The sequence below is a fragment of the Phaethon lepturus genome, unplaced genomic scaffold (assembly GCF_000687285.1).
Source record: "Phaethon lepturus isolate BGI_N335 unplaced genomic scaffold, ASM68728v1 scaffold17218, whole genome shotgun sequence".
NCBI lineage: Eukaryota > Metazoa > Chordata > Aves > Phaethontiformes > Phaethontidae > Phaethon > Phaethon lepturus.
In genome coordinates this window covers 29,339-52,144 of record NW_010559888.1, presented here as the reverse complement: position 1 = coordinate 52,144, position 22,806 = coordinate 29,339, and the positions used below count along the sequence as shown (strand labels likewise).

General features: G+C 38.3%; 1 protein-coding gene across 1 annotated transcript; it reads left to right on the top strand.

Annotated features, from left to right (window-relative positions):
* Positions 1 to 932: 932 nt before the first annotated feature.
* On the top strand, positions 933 to 20,555 carry CCDC34 (coiled-coil domain containing 34; the record flags this gene model as incomplete). The annotated part of the gene is made up of 5 exons (XM_010293523.1): positions 933 to 1,065; positions 3,607 to 3,714; positions 16,370 to 16,528; positions 17,492 to 17,633; positions 20,341 to 20,555. Coding segments are annotated over 5 exons (757 nt in total), but the record flags the coding sequence as incomplete, so codon positions are not given.
* Positions 20,556 to 22,806: the final 2,251 nt, after the last annotated feature.

Genomic DNA, 22,806 nt, shown 5'->3' with positions numbered 1-22,806 from the left:
CACTGTAGTGAAGTATGTAGGATAGGTATTTCCAGACCCCATATGTCCACATAATATACTAACATGAAGTCTACTTTTACTGTTTTATTGTTAAGAAAATTTCTGTATATGATAGAAGAAATCTTATAAATAAATCCTATTGGCATGTTTTCAATTTTCATTGACTTAGAACCTAATATACTGTCTTACTTATGAGGTGGTACATGTATAGAGTATTATAAAAGACGCTTCTGGCCTGTGGCTATGACTGCTGCATTATTCACGAGTAAAGAAGTTATGAGTTAATTATGCAAGGTGCCCTATTAGAAGTCTAATAGAACCTTATATAATATCATCAAGTATTGTTCTCAAACCGTATTTCTTAAGTATGTTTCCTGTGAAAGCTTTTTAGTGTGGAAAACTTTACCTATTAGAGTGACTGGATTCTTCATGCTGAGGTTGCTTGATACCACGACTCTAATTCTATAGGACTTGAAAGAAGAAAAGATATTCTTGATTAGCCTTTGCTCATGCTAAAGACCACTTGATACATGGAGCCTCTCTGTGACCACGGACAGGATGTTAATGTTAAGTCTCTGATTTCCCTTGGTTTCCATATGTGAGAAGAAAGGTGACATTTTGATGTTTCTGGTATTAGTTTTTATTTAATTCGTAAAAGGTAATGCTTGAATCCATTCCACAGTTTGGAATGGGCGGGGAAAATCACTAACAAGCTAGAATTCCATAAGTAGAACATAAGAGGGATGGTCAGAGGTACACTACAAATGCCATTTATCCATTCTAGAGATTACTAAGCAAGCAGACAAATAATGTCATTGTTGTCACAATATACCATAAAAGAAATATCATTTTTCAAGACAGTAGCACTACTTAACTTTTCAATCAAATATATTAGAGATAATATTCTTTTACATTTCTTGTTTTTAATTCAGGAAGGCTGAAGGCTCTGAAGTAGCGGAGGGGGAAAAAGAGTCACCTTTGAAAGAGAATCTTTCACCATGGGAAGAATGGTTCATTGGCAAAGAGAAGGAACTACGTGCTCGCTTACAGGCTAGAGCTGCAGAGGTGAATACATCCGATTCACTTGGTGTTAAGTCTAATACAAGACGGCAAATACCAACATACAGGAAATTTTTTTTCTTTTGCTTGTGAGATTAGTTTTGTCCATTATTTTTTAGTGTTTTGAGCCTCTGTAGTGTTTGTGTCTGACAGTGCTGACATGATTCACGCTACATGCATTCTTTTTTGCTAAAAGTTACTCTTCATTGAAGCGGTACTGTATAATATTTTGCTTATCCAACTGTCAGGTAATGGTTCAAGTTTAAAGGATTAAAACATATTTGCTTATAATTGGTACCTTGATTTTCATCATGAGTACATATGTCTGCATGTAGGTAGTAAAACACAACAGGGCATATGCTGGGTGTAAGCATGATAAGCTGCTTGGTTGGATATGAGACACAGTGTTGTTACCTGCTTAGTGTGCAATTATAAAATTGTTTGGGGTCCTTTCCCAGGATAGGTTTCCCTGTCCCCGCATTTCTTTCCCTCCTTCCATCTTTTGCCTCCGTGCAAATGAACAGTTCTTGAATACTGGGGCAGAATTAGTTGAGTGCACTATAACTTTTCTTGATTGTAGTTGTCTTAACTTGTAGTTGTCTATAACTTGTCTCGTTTGTAGTTGCAGTTGATTAAACAATACTGTTGTTTAAAATCAAACTGGAAGTATTGGGTAGTGGTTAGAATAATCACATCAAAGTTAGATCATTTCTCACTTTAGTTACAGATTTACTGTTTGACCCTGAGCAATGTCCTAACCTTTCTGTGATTCACTTTGTCTGGAAAATGAATATAACGTACAGCTGTTTTATGTGGGCTACCTCATGCTGTTTATAAAACGCACACCACTGGAAGGTTCTGGAACAGTCTTTTAGAGTTCAGTATAACACCAAAATAGTTTGTTAAACTTGAGGAATATGTTCTGATCCATTAATATTCACCCCACATTTCATGACTTCCCCTCTAGATTCCAGTTTGGTAATTGTCTCTCCCTGTTTTGCTTTTTAAATACAAAAAATGAGCCAAAGTAATTTCTGGTGTCGTGTAGAAAATGTGGTTTGTGTATGGACTTCTTATGTGGTCTTGATGAGGAACCAAGGCAATTTATTCTTGTGTATCACACAATAGCATTTGTACAGTACTAAATGTAATCTAGAAGATATCTCTCTTAATATATATTTAACAGCAATCACAGGACAAGCATTACCTAAAGCCATCTAGAAATCAGTGGAATGATATGTTTTAATTTGTGAGATTTGGAAAATATTAGTTGATAAAGTGCAATGTAGGCAACTCAAATAGCTTATATCAGGGGAAAAAATACAGTCAACCTTTTTGTAAGATGCCAGAAGAGAACAAACTATGTATGTGATTGCGATATAAAAATGTGTTAGTACATTTGCATATAAAAAGTATTCTAAACAAATATCCTAAGATATCTTAACTGTGAAGTCCCAGATCTTTTGCTGACAGCAGCACCGAGTCTGCCCTGAGTGTCAGAAATGTGGGTACATGTTTGGAGTGGATAGTGAATGGGGTCTTCTAAGATACTTATCAGTGGTACCACCTTTTACAGCAACCAGAATCCCTGCAATACAGACGTCTCAGAACTTAGAGGAGGTGTTAGTTGGTGCACCTTTGCCTCAGTACGGCAACAACTATATTTTCAAACTACATCTGTATTGTGGGTGTTTTCTTTGAGCTCTCTGTAGGCTCTTGTTTTTTCTTGATGTCTTACTAAATTAAAATTCAATGTCATAAGAAGAGGGGGTTCTCTCTGAAACTGACTGCAGTGTAGGGACCATAAAATCAATTTCATGCAAATAATTCCATCTGTCTGTATTTGAAGGTGTGAATTCTCATTGAAAAATAGCACTTTGTGCTAATGATACTGTTAGAGAAGCTAGACATCTCAAACTGTCATCTTAGTCATGTTCTTTCTTCATAGATTAATTTCCTTGGAGAGATAGAAGTGATTGCTTATATACTGTATGTCCTGTAAAGATAATATACTTTGGAATGTCTTCTCTCATCTTCAAAATAAAGCCCCCTTTTCAAAGTTTGCTAAAATCTACAGTAATTTTGTCTTTAATAAGCTTTGGGTTAAGCCTTAAGGTTCCTGTAGTTCTGGTACTAAAATTCACAAGTGAGTAATATTTCACTTAGCTTTTGATGCCTTCCTGAATGCAGAGCACTATACCATGTAAATTTTAAGTATTGTAGAAAAGTATTGCTGCAAACTAAGATTCCACTGACTGAAAGGACATTAAAATAAGCTGAGGAGTGATTTCTTATGTTGAATTGTTTCCAAAGCCAAATTAAAATAAGTATTTCCAGTTCACGCTCTAAAAATTATACATTTCCATTGATTGTATTTCATAATATTTCTGTGTTGACTGTCACCTATGTTTTCCAAAATCTTAGTGAAGGAAAAATTCCAAAATCTAATGCTTACATTGTTTTGGCTTGTAGCGCTATTTCCAGTATTGAGTGTAATGGTGTAGACAGTCACCACAGACCTAATATGCATACTTTTTCTTTAATTAGGAAATGAGTATACAGCTTGAGAAGATGAAGCAAAAGCAAGAATGTGAAAGGAAGAAAAGGATAGCTGAAGAGAAGCACAAGGAATGGGTACAAAAAAAGAGAGAAGAGGTAAATATTGCTTTGGCTGCAAATATTCTAGCACATACCATGCTTAAGTAAACCTATGTAAAATTTACTTAGACTGTTTGGACAACCGTGTTTTTAGTTGGGTGAATGAATGGCTGTTTCAACTGAAAATTATAAAACCATGCCAATGCAGTTAAATATTTTTCCAAGACTGATTTCTTTTTTTTCCATAAGGTATAAAGAGATCTGTTTTCTGAGTAGTCAGGTAACTGACAATTGGCCTACATCTTGTGCAGGAGCCTTCTGCTAATTATAGCTGAGGTTCTGGTCTTCAGTATACCCTACTCTTTCTGACTTCCTAGATTCAATGCCCAAGCATTTTGGGTAAAGTGTACATCTTAACTGTCTGCAATGTCTTGCACACAAAGTAGAGCCAGAAGAAGGATTTGGTTAAGTGCCATTGTGGACAGGCAAATAGTATGGTAGAGTTTAGAGGGATAATTGAGGTGTGAGGCCAGATTCAGGAAATTCTCAGTAGACCACAGTTAGCAATTGGGAATTCCTTCATCCAAAAAGTTATTTCTGAGTGGGATAAAACATTTTTTAAGCTCTCTTAAGAGGGATGCCTAAGTCCAGGGTCAGAAGCAGACAGAATCCTGACCTCAATGGGGCACTGTACAGCTCTGTGTCACAGAAAGCAAGCATGTGTATTGGGTGGCAAAAATGGGAGCGTTTGGGAAGCTTGGTTTTGTTCAACCCCTAGTAGTTCGTGGGCATGTGTGTTCATTGTTTTATGGTCTGTAGCAGTATCAGTTGCTTACTGTTCTGTACTTCTGGTTCTGAATAAAATCAGATGAAAATTGATTAAAATTATCACAATGGCAGTAGCTGGGCTAGATATTCAGACCTCATACATTTTTCTTTACCATTTCAGAAGTCCCTGTTCAGATTCAGTCTAGAACCACTACAATAACCTGTGTTTGGATCTAACCTAATTACACTTAATTTCAGTGCTGACTGGATGATTGGCATAACCCCACCCCCAAACCAATCCTGTTCTAAGCATTTATTATGATATAGAAAGAGTCCTTCCTTACTGAAGCACACAACAGAAAATAGAAGATTTATTATTCAGAACAAAGAATGCCATTTTCCTCTTCTAAAATGCAAATTAAATTATCGGTGTCTGTCACTATTCACTGGGTTGCAATAGTTTGGACTGCCTGTTAAAATTGTTCGCAGTTCAAGCCAGTGAAAATTCTTGTTATCTATCCTCCATCCCGCACTCCCCTACTTCCCCACCTTCAACTTCTGTGAACTTCTAAGTATTTGGGTCCTCCTTGGACCTTTGTCTTTGTGGATTTACTAATTAACTTCTTTTCTGTTGTGAATGAGGATAGGAAGTCTTTTTTTATGCTAATCACATCAGCCCAGAGGACAGAGGAAAAACTATATTTGTGTCTGGACTTTATCATATTATATTTTGGAAGGATAAGGTCATCCCTAGGCCATGTCCCAAGCTTTTACCAAAAGTAATCTGATTTTCATTTAAATCAGATGACTCATTGGCTAGTCTTTTCTGTAAACCATGCTAAAATCAAGAACAAACGGAACTTAAAAGCTTAGCTGTTGTTAGGATATTAACATTTGTGCTGCATAGACATTACCATGTCAAGTTTCCACAAGATTGTCTGTGGATCTGGACACAGACTGAAGCATAAATGTGTCAGTTCAGTCACTAAGAAGGTGTTTAAAATTGTATGAAGATTTTCACGTGAAGTTTAAGGTTAGATTCATGAGCACTGACAGTTGCTATGATTTTCCTGGGGAGTGTGTGTACATCTCATATTTGGGAAGGCTCACTTCATTTCCTCATAGAAGTGTCAAAAGGTGCTCCTTGAGGCAAAACTCGCAGTTTTCTTTACTGAAATATCCATTAAGCAGTCATCTTTTTCATATCCAGTTGTGGGATTCTGAGCCCCTGTGTGTAGACTGCAGAAGACGCTTTACTTGACAGGAGGCAGTACTTTTGGGGATGTTACCTTTATGATCTCCACCAGTCTGTATCCTTTCCCATTGCTGAATACTGTACTGACGAAGGAAGTAAAGGATGGTTGAGTGTCCCTGAAACTTTTTTCTTCATCTTGAGCATCCAGCACCAGGGGAGACTGCTGGAAAAATCCTCATACCTTGAATGTGAGAGACATTTATGTCAGAAGTAAAATGTTTGTATATGCATAAAAGAATTCTGCTTTTTTTCTGTATGTCAAGCCAGTTTTCTTGCATTTTGTTGCGTGGCAATGTCAGTAGTGATGCTCTGACTCTTAAATACAGTCCTTTAGGGTCAGGGTAGGAAGCAAAGCTTGTGCAATATTTTTGTTCACTGTCAGTTTCTTTTTTTTTAATTGTTTAATATATATTTAAAACTATATGCTGTGAAGTTTTTTATGCTTTCAATCATTTTGCATAAACTATTTTTTAAAATAAAGGAATCATAACCATTTAATATTCTTCTGTGTAAATAGCTTTTGTGATTTTAAAGGTTGTAAATGAACTAGGAGTAATATATTGAAATATGAGCAATCAAAGACTTTTCTAAACCATGAAATATGTTTATGCAAATATGGCAAAATATTGCAGCTCACTAGGAATTAAAAGCTTAATAAAATCAACTGTCAGGCACTACCCTGGTTCTACTAATGCCTTTACAGTTGTCAGGAAGATACTAGATCTCTGCTGGACAAAAAAAACAGTCTTACTTTTTCTCTCTTCTAAGGTTGAGTCATTTGTGGGCAAACAGTAAATTGTCTGTTTGACTTGTTTTGTTTTAGATGTAACAGAGCTCTATTTTTTAACAAGTCACATGAATATCAATCAAAATACTTTAACTCTAAAATATCACCAAACATGCTTTTGATTCCGGGAGAAAATTTGCTTGAACCCAACATGATTTTGTGTGTAACTAAAACTTTTCTTTCTGAGTTATTGTTAGATTTATTGATAAAAATGAGGTGGGCATGATATAAGTGCTGAGCAAGCAAAGTTGGTGTTCAGTGTCATGTTTTCATTATTAAAGCAGCCTTGATTTGAGTGGTATGCAGAACTGGACATAGATCAGCAAAGCCGTTAGAATCTGTGTTAATCTTTCTGGAATGTTAAAATGTTTGCTTGATTGGTAATTGCTGTATTTAGACTCCAGTTTGCTAAGGAGCTCTGCGTAGGCAACTCATAGCTGAGCTGTGAAGTTTGAAAAGAAAGGAATTGATGTCCTCAATCCCCATCTCATCGTAGAACTAAATCTTGAATTTCTCTGACTCACCACATTCTTCCAAGTTCTTTGAAAATATGTGATTCTTCTGTTCAAATTCAAGAACTATAGAAGGGGCAGTAGTCAGACTCATACTTTTTAAATACAAAGATTTAGATTAAACCTTTGAAAAATCCTCGAAAACATTAGACTGCAAAATATTCAGTGTTGGAGTGATTTTGAAAATCCATTTGTGTGTAGCTCCTTCTGACATTGTCTACAGTGATTTTGTAGCTGAATGTTTTCTTAAAAGTTAGATGTATTTAGTGTAACTATGTAGTTCAATATGCTGATATGCTAAATATGTACTAAACCTGAACAGCTTATGGAAGCATTCTGAACAAACACACAGCACTCGTATTAACGGCAGAGAAGATAAAGTATTTGAAGGGCCAGTCAAGGACCCATTCTTAGTAGAATTAAGTTTTTTACTGAAAAGAGAAGCAAGAGGAACAGAACGGCTAGAATTTCTCACTAAAAAAAAAAAAAATCTTCAAAGTCTATTTCTTGTTTATATGCTGATTCCCTGTAGAAACTGAACAGATCAGTTAACTTCAGTCATTGTTCTCCACCGAGTAAGTTTAAACCAACGCCACCCTCACTTCATCCCCCCAAACTGTATCTTGGAATTGTTTGGATCGGGGGACTTACTTGTGTGACACATTTTGGAAATCTCCTCTCCATAGTGGCATCTTTGACTTGTGTCTTGTCAAAATTGTTCTCGCTTAACAAATGAAGGTTTTGTGACTGTTTGGCTTAGGAGGCTGTAGATGATACCTAGACTGTTTACAGACTTGGGTGAGTAACAGTTTAAGGAGGAAGATAAAAAGTACTGCTTAACATATTCAAAGTATGTGGGAATCCCATTTCTGGTTCCTTCCAAGGATTTTTCTCTCATCTAAATTCTGATGGATTAATATGTGATGACGAAACTCTGGCTGGGTATAAAATATGCAAAAAAAAAAAAGAAAAAGTGATAGATGAGGTCACAGATGTTCAGAGCTGGTCACTCTTTCATACTTTCTGTTGTAGCCATTTCTCTGAAGACCACCAGTATTCAGAATTTGTCCAATGTGCTTCAATTTCAAGTTCCTTCACCGTGTGACCAGGTTCTGGTTCTACCACCTGATAACTTACTGTGTTCTACTCAGTGGAACTTTCTGGAGATGCTAGTGAAAAGCTTCTCCTCTCTTCTGGGAAATAAGTAAGGTGCTGTCTGAAGCTAGTTTGGGTTTGTTTGGGTTTTTTTCTCCTCTCTTTTGCCCTTGAATTAATCAATTCAAGACAAATGCAGCCTTCTTCCAGGAGGAAAATTTTACCCTTACAACCTCATCTTCCAGGAATGAGGTGCAGTATGAAAAACTCCTTGTTAGAGTTTGCTTTACAAACCTTTGTCTTTCCAGAGTCCCTTTTTTCCTTATTCTGTGTTCTCGGTATTTCTCTAAAGAACTGAGGATGGTTTTGACTATGGACCTTTATGTAGTCTCGCGTGAAATGTTCTTATCTTCAAGTAAATGGGGACCCAGCCCCTGCCTTTATAGTTTGTAAGCATAATTTGGGTTTAAGACTTGCCCGCCTATCAAGAGTGTTGTGTTTACAAGACTGTATTTGAAGAACCCCACGTATATATGACTTACTTCCTAATGTTCTGTCATAAAATAGGAAGCTTGTTGTTGACAGTAGCAAGTTTTTTTCTTTTCCTGTTTTAGATGAACTTTTGATCTTGAAATGTGGAGTCTCTTTCATTCCTATTAACAACTGTGGGATTGAAAACTTAAGTAAGGTACATGTAATTGCTGAATTACTGATTAATCGCCTTCAAATCAAAGTACCAAAGCTTTGAGAAATGGATTGTGGATGCATAAACTGTGAAGTGTCTGTAAACTGATGTGACTGTTTAATTCTGTAGAACATTGTCAGAACCTCCTATGAATTAATGCTGAATAAAATATTAGGATTAAAGGTCAGGTCTGATGACAACAGCTTTTTGATTAAATATTTTAAAAATTAAGGCTGATGTAGTGCACTCCACCCTCTATGTTCTATTTAATATGGTGTGTTTCAATCATATTTAATTCACCTTTATTGGTTCTGCAAAACTACTTTATTCTCAGAATGGCAATAGAATATAAGCTTAGAAATATTTAGAGTGTTCAATTCATGTGTATGTGTACATATAAATATTTGTATTATATATTGTTGTGGGTTAGCCCCAGTAGGCAGCTAAGCCCCACACAGTTGCTCACTTGGCCCCAGTGAGATGGGGGAGAGAATCGGAAGGGTAAAAGTGAGAAAACTTGTGAGCTGAGGTAGACAGTTTAATAGGGAAAGCAAAAGCTGCATGCACAAACAAAGCAAAACAAGGAATTCATTCAGCACTTGCCATCAGCAGGCAGGTGTTCAGCCTTTTCCAGGAAAGCAGGGCTCCATCTCCCATAACGGTTACTTGGGAAGACAAATGCCGTAACTCCTCTAATGTCCTCCCCTTTCATCCTTCTTTCCCCAGCATTTATTGCTGAGCAGTGTGTCATGTGGCACAGGATATCCTTTTGGTCAGCCAGGGTCAGCTCTCCAGCTGTGTTCTCTCCCAAATTCTTGTGTACTCCTGACCTACTCGCTGTCAGGGCGGAGTGAGAAACAGAAAAGTCCTGGAAGGTGCATAAGCGCTGCTTAGCAATAACTAAACCACTGTTGTATTATCAACACTGTTTTGGTCACAAACCCAAACATAGCACCACAGGAGCTGGTTTGAAGAAAATTAACTCCATCCCAGCCAAAACCCAGTATATATGTGTAATACATGTATTTGCAACAATAACTGAAATCTCAAAAGTGAAATGCTTGCATCCCAAAATAACTGTAATTATGAAACTCATGTTGTTAACATGCTTGTCTTTAGTCTTTAACTTGCATATAATACTTTATGCTATATTAATGTGATATCTAGAAGAGTTGTAAGAGCAAGTAACTTCAAAGTAAAAAAGTTACACATTTTACATTGGAAAAACTAATTGTTCTAGTACCAAGTTAATTTGACTGTAGTATTTCAAACACTTTCTGCATTGTTGAATAGACCATAAGGCATCGCTTTTTATTTTTCCTTAAAAGCAAATATGAGCAAAGCAGGCATTTATCATAGAACTTTGACATTCAACTTTTTTTTTTTCTTGTTCATTTTTTCTTTTAGTAAGTCCCCATTACTTACGGGAAAATATAATTTTAATGGAAAACAGGTACAGAATGGGAAAATCCTGTTTTGATGCTTTTGCATTGAGAATTTTGTTCTTATAATTTACTTTGCTATTTGCTGATAGTCTTTATAAGAAGGAAAAAGCAATAAGAAATATGAAAGCCTAGAACCAACACAGTAAAATAATGAATGACAATGTTCTTGGAGCAGAATTCCCTTTCTTGGTGTGCTGCATGATTCCTCCCAGAAGAGAGACTTGGATTGCAACTCTTACTCCAAAGACTTTTTGTTTAATGCATACTTTGTCTCACCATTGTTAATATAGAACACAGATTGTTCAGCAGCTTGAGCGTGACTTTCAAGTTAGAGTCATGCTCACTCATGCTCTTTTTCCTTCATCCAGTGAATTGTTAATTATTTTGTGAGGAGTGGTACTGCTTCAACAGGAGGGGTGGAGAATCCTGTCATATCCCAGCCTGCAGCCTGGTAGATGGAGTCTTCTCCCCACAGTGGGACATGTTAGTTTGAATCCCCTCAGGCAGAGAAGTAATGAAGTCCGGATCTTCCCTGTCCTAGGTTAATGTTCTAACAGCTGAACTATTGTTTGCAGTCAAAGCAGTGGTTGCTGCTACATTTTATGTAGAGCCTGATGTGCTATCGTTATTGGTGATGACAGTTTAGACTTGAAAGAGATGCTGAGGTGTTCACCTTTTTCAAGACTGAACCCTTTCAAGAAATGTATTTGTGAGGGAAGCTTAAAAACCTAGTATAAATAGTTTCCAATCTTGAGAACCAAATGTATTTAAGAATTCAAATTTTCTGTTTACATGCCCAAGTCTGTCTTTACATATATAAACTCTTTTGTGACTCTGGATTTTCTTAAGGTTTTTTTTTCTGCATATTGTGGATTTTTCAGAATCTAGACCTGGAGTACTCTAAAAAAACAGGCTGCTTTTTTTCTTGTTTTTTAGCACATTGTTGATATGTCTTTACACAAACTTTTCTATGAGGTCATGCATGGATAATGCCATGGTTATAATTTTAGGTTATACCTGAATCTTAATTGTATCCAGACTTGCCTTTAGATTTCTGGAAGTAGAATGAACTACTTTCTCATGGTTAGTGTTAGAATGAGTTTTAGATAGACTTGTGGAGAAGGAATTCAGGGAGGCAGACAATTAAAATATGAGTGCTTGTGTATTTCAGCAGCATTTGTGGAGTCTGCATTCTTCTAAAGATCCTGAGAGTGTTCAGGAACTAAGTACACTAAGACCTTCTGCTTCTCATATATATTGAGTACCCACATGAAAGAAGCACGGTTTGAGAGAAAGATCCATGTTTGTAACCATCTTACAGTTCTCCAATTTCTATACTGCAGCGGGGTCTGCATTAACTTCGTGTGAGATTGAGCCATAAATCGTTGTAAACCTGCCTGTCAGTAGACAACTGTAGCTCAGTGTTGTTTCACTGGCCTCCTTTTTAACCTCTTTGTTTTTTTCACATGCCAATTCTGTAGAGATTAAAGAAGTATTTCTGTAGGCTAGGCTTGGTGACTGAACTGTGTAATAGGGCTAAATTGAAAAGATAATAACAATTGGCCAAACAGTCCAGATTTCTGAGGCTGCCAAATGTGATTAACGTTCAGGATTATTGTGAGGATAAATGAGGAAATGTGGATGTATGTTCTGATGTTGACAGTGTGTATATTTCACCATCAGTCAGTGTAAAATGATGCTAGATTATGGTAGCTAAGATGTCAGAGCAAACAGCTGTGAAATAGAACCATCGGTTATCTCTGAAAAGATCAACGTTGTCACATTCTGCAGACCAGAAAATGGAGAAGGATTGCTGTGAGAAGTATCTTAAAAATACAAACCACAACATTAATTTCTGGAAATATTTCTAGTCAGTGACACTCTACATAGAAAATGCAGAATAGAAAGCAGCTCTGCACTTGACTCTTTCCAGCTTCTCATTTGATCATTGATATGAAAACACAGAAATATATTTTTTTATTAATTTTCTTCCAGTTGGATATAGTGTCTCTCTTTCAGTGGCAGTTGGGCTGTTTTCTGCCTGGAAAATTGTTTAGTCAGTCCCACTTCTGTCAGAAAGTGGGATGCTTCTTCAAATTTTGAGTTCCTTTGACAGCTCTCCACCTCTACATAGGTCTGATTTTTGTTGAGAAGTTAGTTTTGCTGATGAGACTTTGGTTTGGTACTGACTCAGTGAGACACATGCTGCCTACTGAATCACCGTCACTGCTTTGTGGGACGGATGGATTTGGTTTGGGTGGGGGATTTCCAAGTACTGACCTAGCCCAGGCTTCATTAGGTTCCGACGCTTGATAGGATCACAGCCCAGAGCAGTGAACCCGCAGGCCAGATTTGTATCCTTTCTCCTTAATAATGTGCCTGGGTGGGGTGGTGGGAGAACAAGCCTTTCTTGCAATGAGTAATTGGATGCTTTACAATCAATACCTTAATTTAGGTAATACGTGTGATCGTATTTTAAAGTGTATGTAAATTTACTAGTGGTTTAGTGAATAGATCATGTCTGTTTTGAACACAAGATCAAAGAGAATTTTTAAAACCCCATCTGACAACACCAAGCATAAACAAATTATTTAATTCCCCCCCCCCCCCCCCCCCCCCCCCCGCATATACGTGGAAGGAGAGTGAAGGGAAGATTGATGGACATGTACGTTAATATGTACATTCCTAGCATTTCTGATAGACTCGTGTAAAGGAAAGTAATGAGGATGGGGGAAGCTGGGAAGGGCAGGGTGACAGGAGCTTGCATGAAACAGGTTATTAAAGCAGCTGGGAATGTGGCGTACACCAACTTATGAACGAAGAGTTGTTCTGTGCATGAGAGAAAGAGGAAGCGTTTCCGATTAGTCTGTAGAATAATTTCTAGCAGCTGCCAAGTCTGCAATTCCACAGGGACTCTCCCTGTCTTAAGGATGTCTTACTGGAAGTGAAACTTAGCAATAGTTGTGGCTTTCATGGTAGTGTGCATGGTATATCATTGTTTACATAGGACCTACTTTAACTTTGGGTCAGCCTAGAGAGTAGCTAAACTCATCTGAAGTATTGTGATTAAAGATACATAATTGAAAAAGCTTCTCTGTCTTTTAATTACTGTCTTTAGAAATGTTTTTAGTCTATTTTCTCCTTATAATTGTTGTCCATTATTGAACAATTCCCCTATGTATGGAAGGGCCCCTTTCTTGAAAAAAAAATTTCTCCTATATTTATTTTCATGCTTTTTATACAATAAACCCCTTAGCTAAAGACTGTAGGTTTGAAAGATCCTTACTTTTGTAACTTACTTTCATGTACAATGGAGATAAACCAGCAAACAACAAAATATTTGAAATCTTTGTAAGCCTTTTTCACCAATGGTCTTAACTCACTGTTTTAGCATATATCTCTCATCTACATTAATGCTTTTTAGCTGTCCCAGACTAGCTTTGTCTCGAAACAGGAGTTGTTGAGGAATGCATGTGGGGAATATGTGGTAATGAAGGGACAGAGGAACAGCTCTGAATAAAAGAGATTAAGATGAATTTTAGATGAAGAAGGAGGAAAAGCTTAGACAATTGGTTATTTGTTTTTCAGGCAGGTGATACTTACGATCTGCATAACTTGCCAAAAATAGATTATTTTTCCTTTTTAACATATTTAAGCATGGAAGGTTTTGTTTCACATTAAGAAAGGTCTTGCTTCCATTCTTCAGTAGTACGAAAATATTTCCGAATCTCAACTTTTTTTTTCCAAGAATGAAATTCTTTTTTTCATTGGTCTTAGTTGTAAATAATAATTTTATCACATGTACAGGCCTTACAGACTGTGTTGCAAAATCTTATAAGACTTCCATTATTTTGTAGTTCTGTGGAGTTTTACATTCCAGTGTATGCGTTGAAATTGGAGTGTATTCATCTCTGACTATTTTCCCCACACTGCAGAACAAAATCAGGTTATGTTCGCTAGAATGTATTGGAAGTGAAATGAAAAAGAAAAACCAAAAACAAAACCAAGGAGAAAATAGAGTTAATAGCTAATTGTTTTGTGAAATTATGTGCAGTGTATACACAAATAACTCCTTGTCACCAGATAAGAATATTTCACAAGACTATACCAAAACAGTGGCTTTTAATTTTAATAATGGTTAAGGTGAAGAAACACCCACCTTGGAGATTATGGTAAATGCAGTTAATAAGGCATAGCTTTTAAAAGGGGGGAAAAACCCCCAGAGTTAATGCATAATTTGGCTGCTGATGTTAAAATTGTAATAATGCTTGTAGTGTTGGCAAACACAGGGAGGGGCACACTAACTCAAACAATTCTCTAAACTGGCTTTTTCTGATAAGAAGTCTGCAGTTTAGCATTATGACATGCTCAAAAAAATGAATGCCAAGAGTGAGCTAATATTATGTTTAGAATTATTTTTTTTATCGAGACATTTTTGTATAGTGTGGATAAAGAATCCAACATGAAAGAGTTTATTATCCAGTACTGTGTCTTACAAAAAATTGGCAAATGTTTTAACCTGAAAGCAATGCATTTTCTCTTTATTGGCTGTGTTTTTGCACCTCATCATCTAATCCAGTAAATGGAAGAAAGGAGTTAGTGTTTTGCAGGTCAATATAAGCTGAGGTTTTTATTCCGTATGGTGCTACTTTATTGAACTACTGGTGAGTTTTGGTACAGAGGACAAGTACTGAACCAGCAGATATCCTCTTTAGACCAGATGGAGAGAATCATGCTGGTCCCCAGCTCCAGTGTTACGGCTTCTGCTTCGTTATGTACAATTGATTTTTACAGAAGTGCAATGAATCTGGAAAAAAGGTGGTGGAGGGGCCCATGGATGGACCACACCAGAGCTCTATCTCTCTGCCTTTTTGTGCTTGTAAGAGTTAAAATGGGAAGTATATTCCTGCTCTTGTAAATTCAGTGTTTTTCCTCTTTTCCATTTATTTATTATACTTTGCAGTTGTAGTTCTAGGCATTTGACATCCATACTGCCAACTATAATAATTTTGAGTCAGCATAAGTTCCTGAAAAAATACACATCTCCTTTGTGCAAGAGGAGTATGCAGGGGAGCATACAAGAAGAAGATTTCTGAAAAGCAAAACAACATTTTTATACAGCAGTTCTTTTCTGTGGAAACTGTTTGATCTGAAGTGTTCTGCCTCTTCTCCAAGTCATGTGCACAGCTTGTCTGGTAAAGATTTTTGCCTCTATGTGTGTATGCAGGTTCTTCAGAGCTAAGCAAGCTAAGTAGAAGTAGTACCGAATCCATAGAATCCCAGACATTTCATAAAGGGAAGTGAGAGCTGTTGTTAGTCTTCAAATGAAAATAATTCCCTCTCCAGATCAAGAAAAGGCCATTGATATGTGCTTGGTTGCTTAGAGAATGGTCCCCAAAACATTGTGGTGTACCGTTAGATACATACACACTGAAAAGATGTAGAACTGAATGACACTTCTGCGTATTGTATCTTCCAAGTTGTACAGGGAGCAATTTCACTTCACACTCAGTTACCACTTTTTGCCTACCCTTGAACGTGTTTTCTTGCTTTCGCCTTCATCATTTGGAGAAATGTGTAGCTTGATTCACAGAAGTCCATATGTCCAAACTGAAAATATGAAAAATATAGACAATACCACAAGACATCAACTGGATTCTCATGTGAACTTCTTATTGTCATATCAACTTATGCTTGAGTGTGCTGAACAATCTGCATATCTCAGTGACTCTTAGAAGGGGGGCAGTGTGCCTGACTTCCATTTGGAACTGTAGTTTGCTCTGGATTCACTGAAAAGTGACACACCGTTGTCAAGAATTGCAACATGTATTTCTTTCCCAGAAGTATTGAGAATTGTCTGAAGTGTTTTAAAAAATGTCTGAATAAACAAAAGAGTAGTAAACATAATAGCATAAGGTGTCCCAAAAGTAAATTTTTTTTTATTGTGTTTTGTGACAATTTCATATGTTTAAAACTATTTCATCTGGAACCTAGTGGTGAATAGGTTCTGTCTTCAAAGAACTTGCAATATGATTTTTTTTTTTTAGGGTTATGATAATTTTGTTTGGATTTATGTAAAAAAAATTAACTGTATTCCTCAAAAGAATTTCCTATTGAAATGTACTGAAAAGTCTCTATTCTGTTTCTTTGATCTGTTTCATGTAGGAAAGAAGGGAAAGGGAACAAAAGCTGAGCAAAGAAATGGCAGAAAGAACCACAAGGGAACTAGAAAAAATGCAGTTACAAGAAAAGGCTGAAGTAAAATATAAAGAATGGTTAAAGAAGAAGAGAGCTGAAGAGGCAGAAAAGAAGAAGAAAGAGAAGGTATTCATCAACTAATCATTTAATCTGATTTGATTAAATTTATTAGAATTTTTCAAATGGTAGTGTTGTACATGGAAAAAACTTTCAAAAGTTGTAATGTTAGAGCATTGAAGACATTAAAGTATGGTCAGCAAAGCAAGATGCATATTAATGCATTTTTGTTAATAGTCTTTGCAAACCCACTGTAATTGTGCTGTGGCAAGGGAAAGGGAAATACAAACCACACAGGGTACCTTTATTATTCAGTCCATTGCAGGGTGACCCAGACAGAAAATAGGCGGCATTATATGCATTTTTCTCCCAGCGTGACAATTATATTATTATTATACTTGCACATGCTTCTAATTATAAGCATTTTTCTTCATATCTGTCTGTACCAATCTGATGCTAGAAGTTCTAATTTTAATGTTATTTCATATTAATTAATCACCTGTGTATTTTTATAGTGAGCTTCAGAAGCCATGTTCACAGTATCAATTAAACTTAGTTTAAATCCAAATGCCATGCCTAAACATACTGTTTTTACTCTTACTTCTGATTAATGGTTCCCCAAGCCTGCTCCAGGCTTGGAGGCAACCCAGTCATGGATGACATAGGGTTGTAGACATACACGTAAATGAAAAGCGTGGATGACTGTCACAGATGCAATAGCCTCTTCAGGCTAACTGCAGCACAGTAGGCCCTCTGCCCATTATGTTCAGAATATCTTCTACATGTAGTCTTCCAAAAGCTCTCTTCTGAGAGCTTTTTCTCAGAGAAACACTGGATTAATGCAGAGGTTGATTTTTTTTTTTTTCCCAGATGTAAAGGAAAAAATGCAACTTTTCTATTGTCAGGAAAATATATTTGTATTTCAAAACATATTTGAAATATATTCAGCAGTATGGGAATCTGCAAAAGATTTATTTACCATTTTGTGTATATTGTACAGGGCTATATCTGTAAGATTATTTTTATTTTTAGGAAAAAGAAAAAGAAAGGGAGGCTGAGCTACAGGAGAAGAAAGCAAGATCAGAGAAGATCTTTAAGGAATGGCTACATAATGCTAGAAATAAACCTCGCCCTGTTTTAAATGGTTATGGCTTCCTACGTGGGAAGTCTACAGGTTTGTACTTCTACTGCACATATGTAGTGACTTAGCTTTGTGATTCCTTCCCTCTAATCTTTTAATGTAACATGAAGCCTGTTGTGGGTTGACCCTGCCTGGACGCCAGGTGCCCACCAAAGCAGCTCTATTGTTGCCCTCCTCAGCTGGGCAGGGGAGAGAAAATAAATGAAAGGCTCATGGGTCGAGATAAGGACAGAGAGAGATCACTCACCAATTACTGTCATGGGCATAACAGACTTGACTTGGGGAAATTAGTTTAATTTTATTACCGATCAAAATCAGAGTAGGATAATGAGAAAATAAAAACTAAATCTTAAAACACCTTCACCCCACCCCTCCCTTGTTCCCAGGCTCAACTTCACTCCCAATTTCTCTCCCTCCTCCCCCCGAGCGGCGCAGGGGGACGGGGAATGGGGGTTGTGGTCAGCTCATCACACGTTGTCTCTGCTGCTCCTTCCTCCTCAGGGAGAGGACTCCTCACACTCTTCCCCTGCTCCAGCCTGGGGTGCCTCCCATGGGAGACAGTCCTCCATAAAGTTCTCCAACGTGAGTCCTTCCCACGGGCTGGTGCAGTCCTTCAGGAACAGGCTGCTCCAGCGTGGGTCCCCCACGGGGGCACAAGTACTGCCAGCAAACCTGCTCCAGAGTGAGCTCCTCTCTCCACAGGTCCTGCCAGGAGCCTGCTCCAGCACGGGCTTCCCACAGGGTCACGGCCTCCTTCGGGGAACCTCCTGCTCCAGCGTGGGGTCCTCCACAGGCTGCAGCTGGATATCTGCTCCTCCGTGGAGCTCCATGGGCTGCAGGGGCACAGGCTGCCTCACCATGGTCTTCACTGAAGCAGAACCTCTGCTCTGGTGCCTGGAGCCCCTCCTGCCCCTCCTTTTCTGACCTGGATGTCTGCAGGGTTGTTTCTCTCACAGGACTCTCAGTCCTCTCTCCAGCTGCGGTTGTGCAGGTTTTTTCCCCCCTTCTTAAATATGTTATCCCAGAGGTGCTACCACCATTGCTGATGGGCTCAACCTTGGCCAGTGGCAGGGGCCTCTTTGGGGTGGGTGGGGTTTTCTTTTTGGAGCTGGCTGGCATTGACTCTGTTGGACAAGGGAAGTTTTTAGCAGCCTCTCACAGAAGCCACCCCTGTAGCTCCCCAGCTACCAAAACCTTGCCATGCAAACACAATACACCTGCTTAAGATTTTCATCCAGTATCTAATTTTGGCACATGGGAATGAATATCTCATATGGTCTAAGTCAGAGAAGCTTTTACTTTGAGGGTTATTTGGGAGGAAAATTATAATATTTGAGAGAATAATGTGGCATACCAAATTATAACTGATTTTGATCTCATTTTCCTTACCAGGCATAGGAATTGCTAGAGCCAGTTACTGGTTCCTGTGAAGCATATCGTTTATGTTAGCATCCTTGTAAAATTAGTGTTTGTGTTACACAAGGTGTAGGCCACCTTATTGCACCTGAATCTCCCTTAGAAAAGAGGTGGTTTTTTGAGACGCAGAGATTAATAAGAGGCTGACAGAAGTCCTGTCTGAAAAAGGAGACATGGGAATCGACCTGTGTTCTGAGCTAGGGCTTCCTTTCCATTTAGCTTTGCACCTGCAGCGCACCTTCTTGGCCTCTGTAATCTTATTCCTTTTTTGTTTTCAAGGGAAGCGTTAAAGAGAATGCTGTTGATAGTGTGATGTTTCGCAAGTCTCACTTTATTTTTGTATTTTTTGTCATCCCACATGGTACAACAGCAGAAGAGCAGTAAGAAATAGTATTGCATTTTATGCTTGAGAGCTAAATTAAATTTTCTTTCAAAATATATGTATACTTTTGTCTTTATTTTTTCATAAAATTAAAATAATTGTTATTATTTGAATTCGCAACAGATAGTATTTTAGGACCTAAATTCCAGGCTCTGAATGTTTAAGAAAATGTATAAAGCAGGTGAACAACCTTTGCTCTTTTGCTTGCATCTCTTTATAGATGGTGATACACTTTGCTTTCATGTTTTGTTTTGACCTTTCTTACTTCCTGACAGTTACAATCACTTGTTTAAGCGGTTTGTGGAAAATATTTCTATACTCAGTTGTGTTCACGCAGTAGAATATATGGCAGACTTCGTTTTACCCAACCACATGTTGTATGCACTGAGATTTCACTGCAGACGAATGACTGATAGGACAACATGTTCTTTCCATTGCATTTTAGGTTTTCTGATATTGCTTTATGGGCTCCAGGTTATTAATTGCAGATTATTAATGTTTATGTGGATAATTAGTGTATTTTTCTTCTCAATAAAATGAACAATAACAGCTAAGCAAAGATGGAAAAATACGTGAGCTTTGCGTATGTGGTGACAGGAAGTTGTATCGATAAATGCTTTGAAATAATGCAAAGTAGCCAATTCGTAGACATTTACAGCTTTTAAATACACAAAGGACTGAGCATTCTGAATGTTACACAGCATTTGATGTGCGTATTTTTTTAGCTAGGAATGAAGAACGTGCCAGATACTGGTAAAAAAACCCAAAGATGCAAGTTTTATTACTTTGAATCATTTAAATTATGGGATGTGCCTGTGCTGTCTTCCTCTGAAGATACTTGTGTGTCTTTGTTAGTCCAGATTATTATTATAACTGCTTGCATTGTAAAGCTTGTAGTGTAAATATTCCTTTTTAGTTATGTGTATTTTCTAAACATTTTAGGGTGTGCTGATGGAAATTCGTATCCGGTTCCAGCATATTGTAACCCCATTCCTTGGAAACCTGTACATGTGCCTCCTCCAAAGGAAGACAATGTTTTTACCATGAAGAAGAGTAAGAGACCTGTATCTTGTCAATCACGTGTGTATTTGCCTATGGTAATTTATAAGCCCAAGAACAACCTTTGTGTTGGATCCTTGTGCAGAAAGCAGTTATAGTCCAGAAAACAAAACTATTCTTATGATCTTGAGTGAACTGGGCCATAAATATGAAGTTATATGTCCAAAACAGTCTGCTTTTTTTTTAATTTTGTGAACAGATTTTGTATTTATAGCTGACCAATCAGTTTTTTAATGTTTTTTTTTAATATGTTGAATTTTAGTTTAAAAGCAAAGAAAAAAGTCAATTGTAATGGGACTGTACCTTAAGACCAATAAAATGTACAGGAATTTTTCTTGCTTTCCTCCTCGTGTTGTTGAAGGAGTTCCTTTGTGTATGTAGTTATTCTTTCGGGCAGCAGTATTACTCCGTTATTTTAAAGATGCTAATTATAACAGACTTTAAAACAATTTTTGGCTTAATGCAGAAGGACTTCAAGGCCTGTGTGCAGTTGCTGGGCTATGATATCTTTGGAATTGCAGAGATGTAGTGGGATAGCTTACGTTGCTGGAGTGCTGCAACGGATGGATACAGGCTCTTTAGGAAGCACAGGCTGGGGCAGTGAGGAGGGGAGAGAGCAGGAGGAATGCATGAAGTTTTGCCCAAGGACCCAATCAGCCAGCTGAGACCTAATGAATTAAGATTAAAGGGAGACCAAGGTGGGTAATGTTGTGGTGGGCATCTAGTACAGACCACCTGATCAGGAAGATGTGTGTGACATTTTTCAGGCAGTTGGAAGAAGCTTTATGCTTGCAGGCCTTGGTCTCATATGGAGACTTGAACCACCCTGAAATCTGCTAGAAGGGCAACACAGCAGGGCGTAAGCAGTCAGGGGAGTTTCTGGAGAGCATTTGTAACTTCTCAGCTTCCTCACACACCTGGTGGAGGAGCTGATGAGGCTTTTTGCTAGATCCGGTATGTACCAACAAGGGAGAACTGGTCGGGGGTGTGAAGGTTGGAGCCAGCTTTGCATGCAATGGCCATGTGATGGTGGAGTTTAGGATCCTGAGAGGAGGGAACAAATAGCAGGTTCATGACCCTGAACTTCAGGAGAGCAAATTTCGTCCTGTTCGGGAACTTACTTGGAAAAATCTCATGGAGTATGATCGTGGAGAGAAGAAGAGTCCAGGAGAGCTGATGACTTTCAAGGATTGCTTCCTCTAAGCATAAAGATGGTCCATCCCAATGAGCGGAAAGTCAGGCAGGAGTGGCAGAAAGCCTGTGTATAGATGAACAAGGAAACTCTGACTAAAATTAAATATAAAAAGGAAGCGTAAAAGGGAGGGAAGCAGGAACAGGTGACCCCGGTGGAATATAGAAACACTGTCCAAGTGTGTAGGGTTGGATTGGGAAAGCCAAAGCCTACCTGGACTTGAAGCTAGCAAGAGATGTTGTCCTGGTTTCAGCTGGGGTAGCGTTAATTTTCTTCCTGAGAGCTGGTACAGTGCTGTGGTTTGGATTTGGGATGAAAATAATGTTGGTAACGTACTGATGTTTTCAGCTGTTGCTGAGCAGTCAAGGACTGTCCAGCTTTTCAAACTGGGCTGCAGCTGCGAGAGGGCTGGGGGTGCATGGGGAGCTGGGACGGGGCACAGCCGGGACAGGTGACCCCAGCTGACCAAAGGGATATTCCATACCATACAATGTCATGCTCAGTATAAATGCTGGGGAGAAGGAGGAAGGGGGACATTTGGAGTGATGGCGTTGTCTTCCCAAGTAACTGTTTCATGTGCTGGAGCCCTGCTTTCCTGGAGATGGCTGAACATGGGATGCCGATGGGAAGTGGTGAATGAATTCCTTGCTTTGCTTTGCTTGCGTGCGCAGCTTTTGCTTTACCTGTTAAACTGTCTTTTTCTCAACCCATGAGTTTTCTCACTTTTACCCTTCTGATTCTTTCCCCCATCCCACCGTGGGGGAGTGAGCGAGTGGCTGTGTGGTGCTTAGTTGCTGGCTGGGGTTAAACCACAACAGATGTGAAGGGCAACAAGAAGGGTTTCTGTAGGTATATCATCAGTAAAAGGGAAACTGGGACAAATGTGGGCCCGCTGCCATGTGGGGCAAGGGCTTGGTGACAATGGACACAGAAAAGGACAAGGAACTTGATGCCTTCTTCACTTATTTTTTTCTGGCAATCTGCTGTTTGACTTCAGCAATCACAGGTCCCAGAGTCCAGTGGGAAAATCTGGAAGGAAGGACAACCTTGGTGGAGGAGGATCAGTTTAGGAAATACCTGATTAAGCTGGACATACATGAGTCTATGGGATCTGACAGGGTGCACCTGTAAATGCTGAGGGAGATGGCAGATGTCAT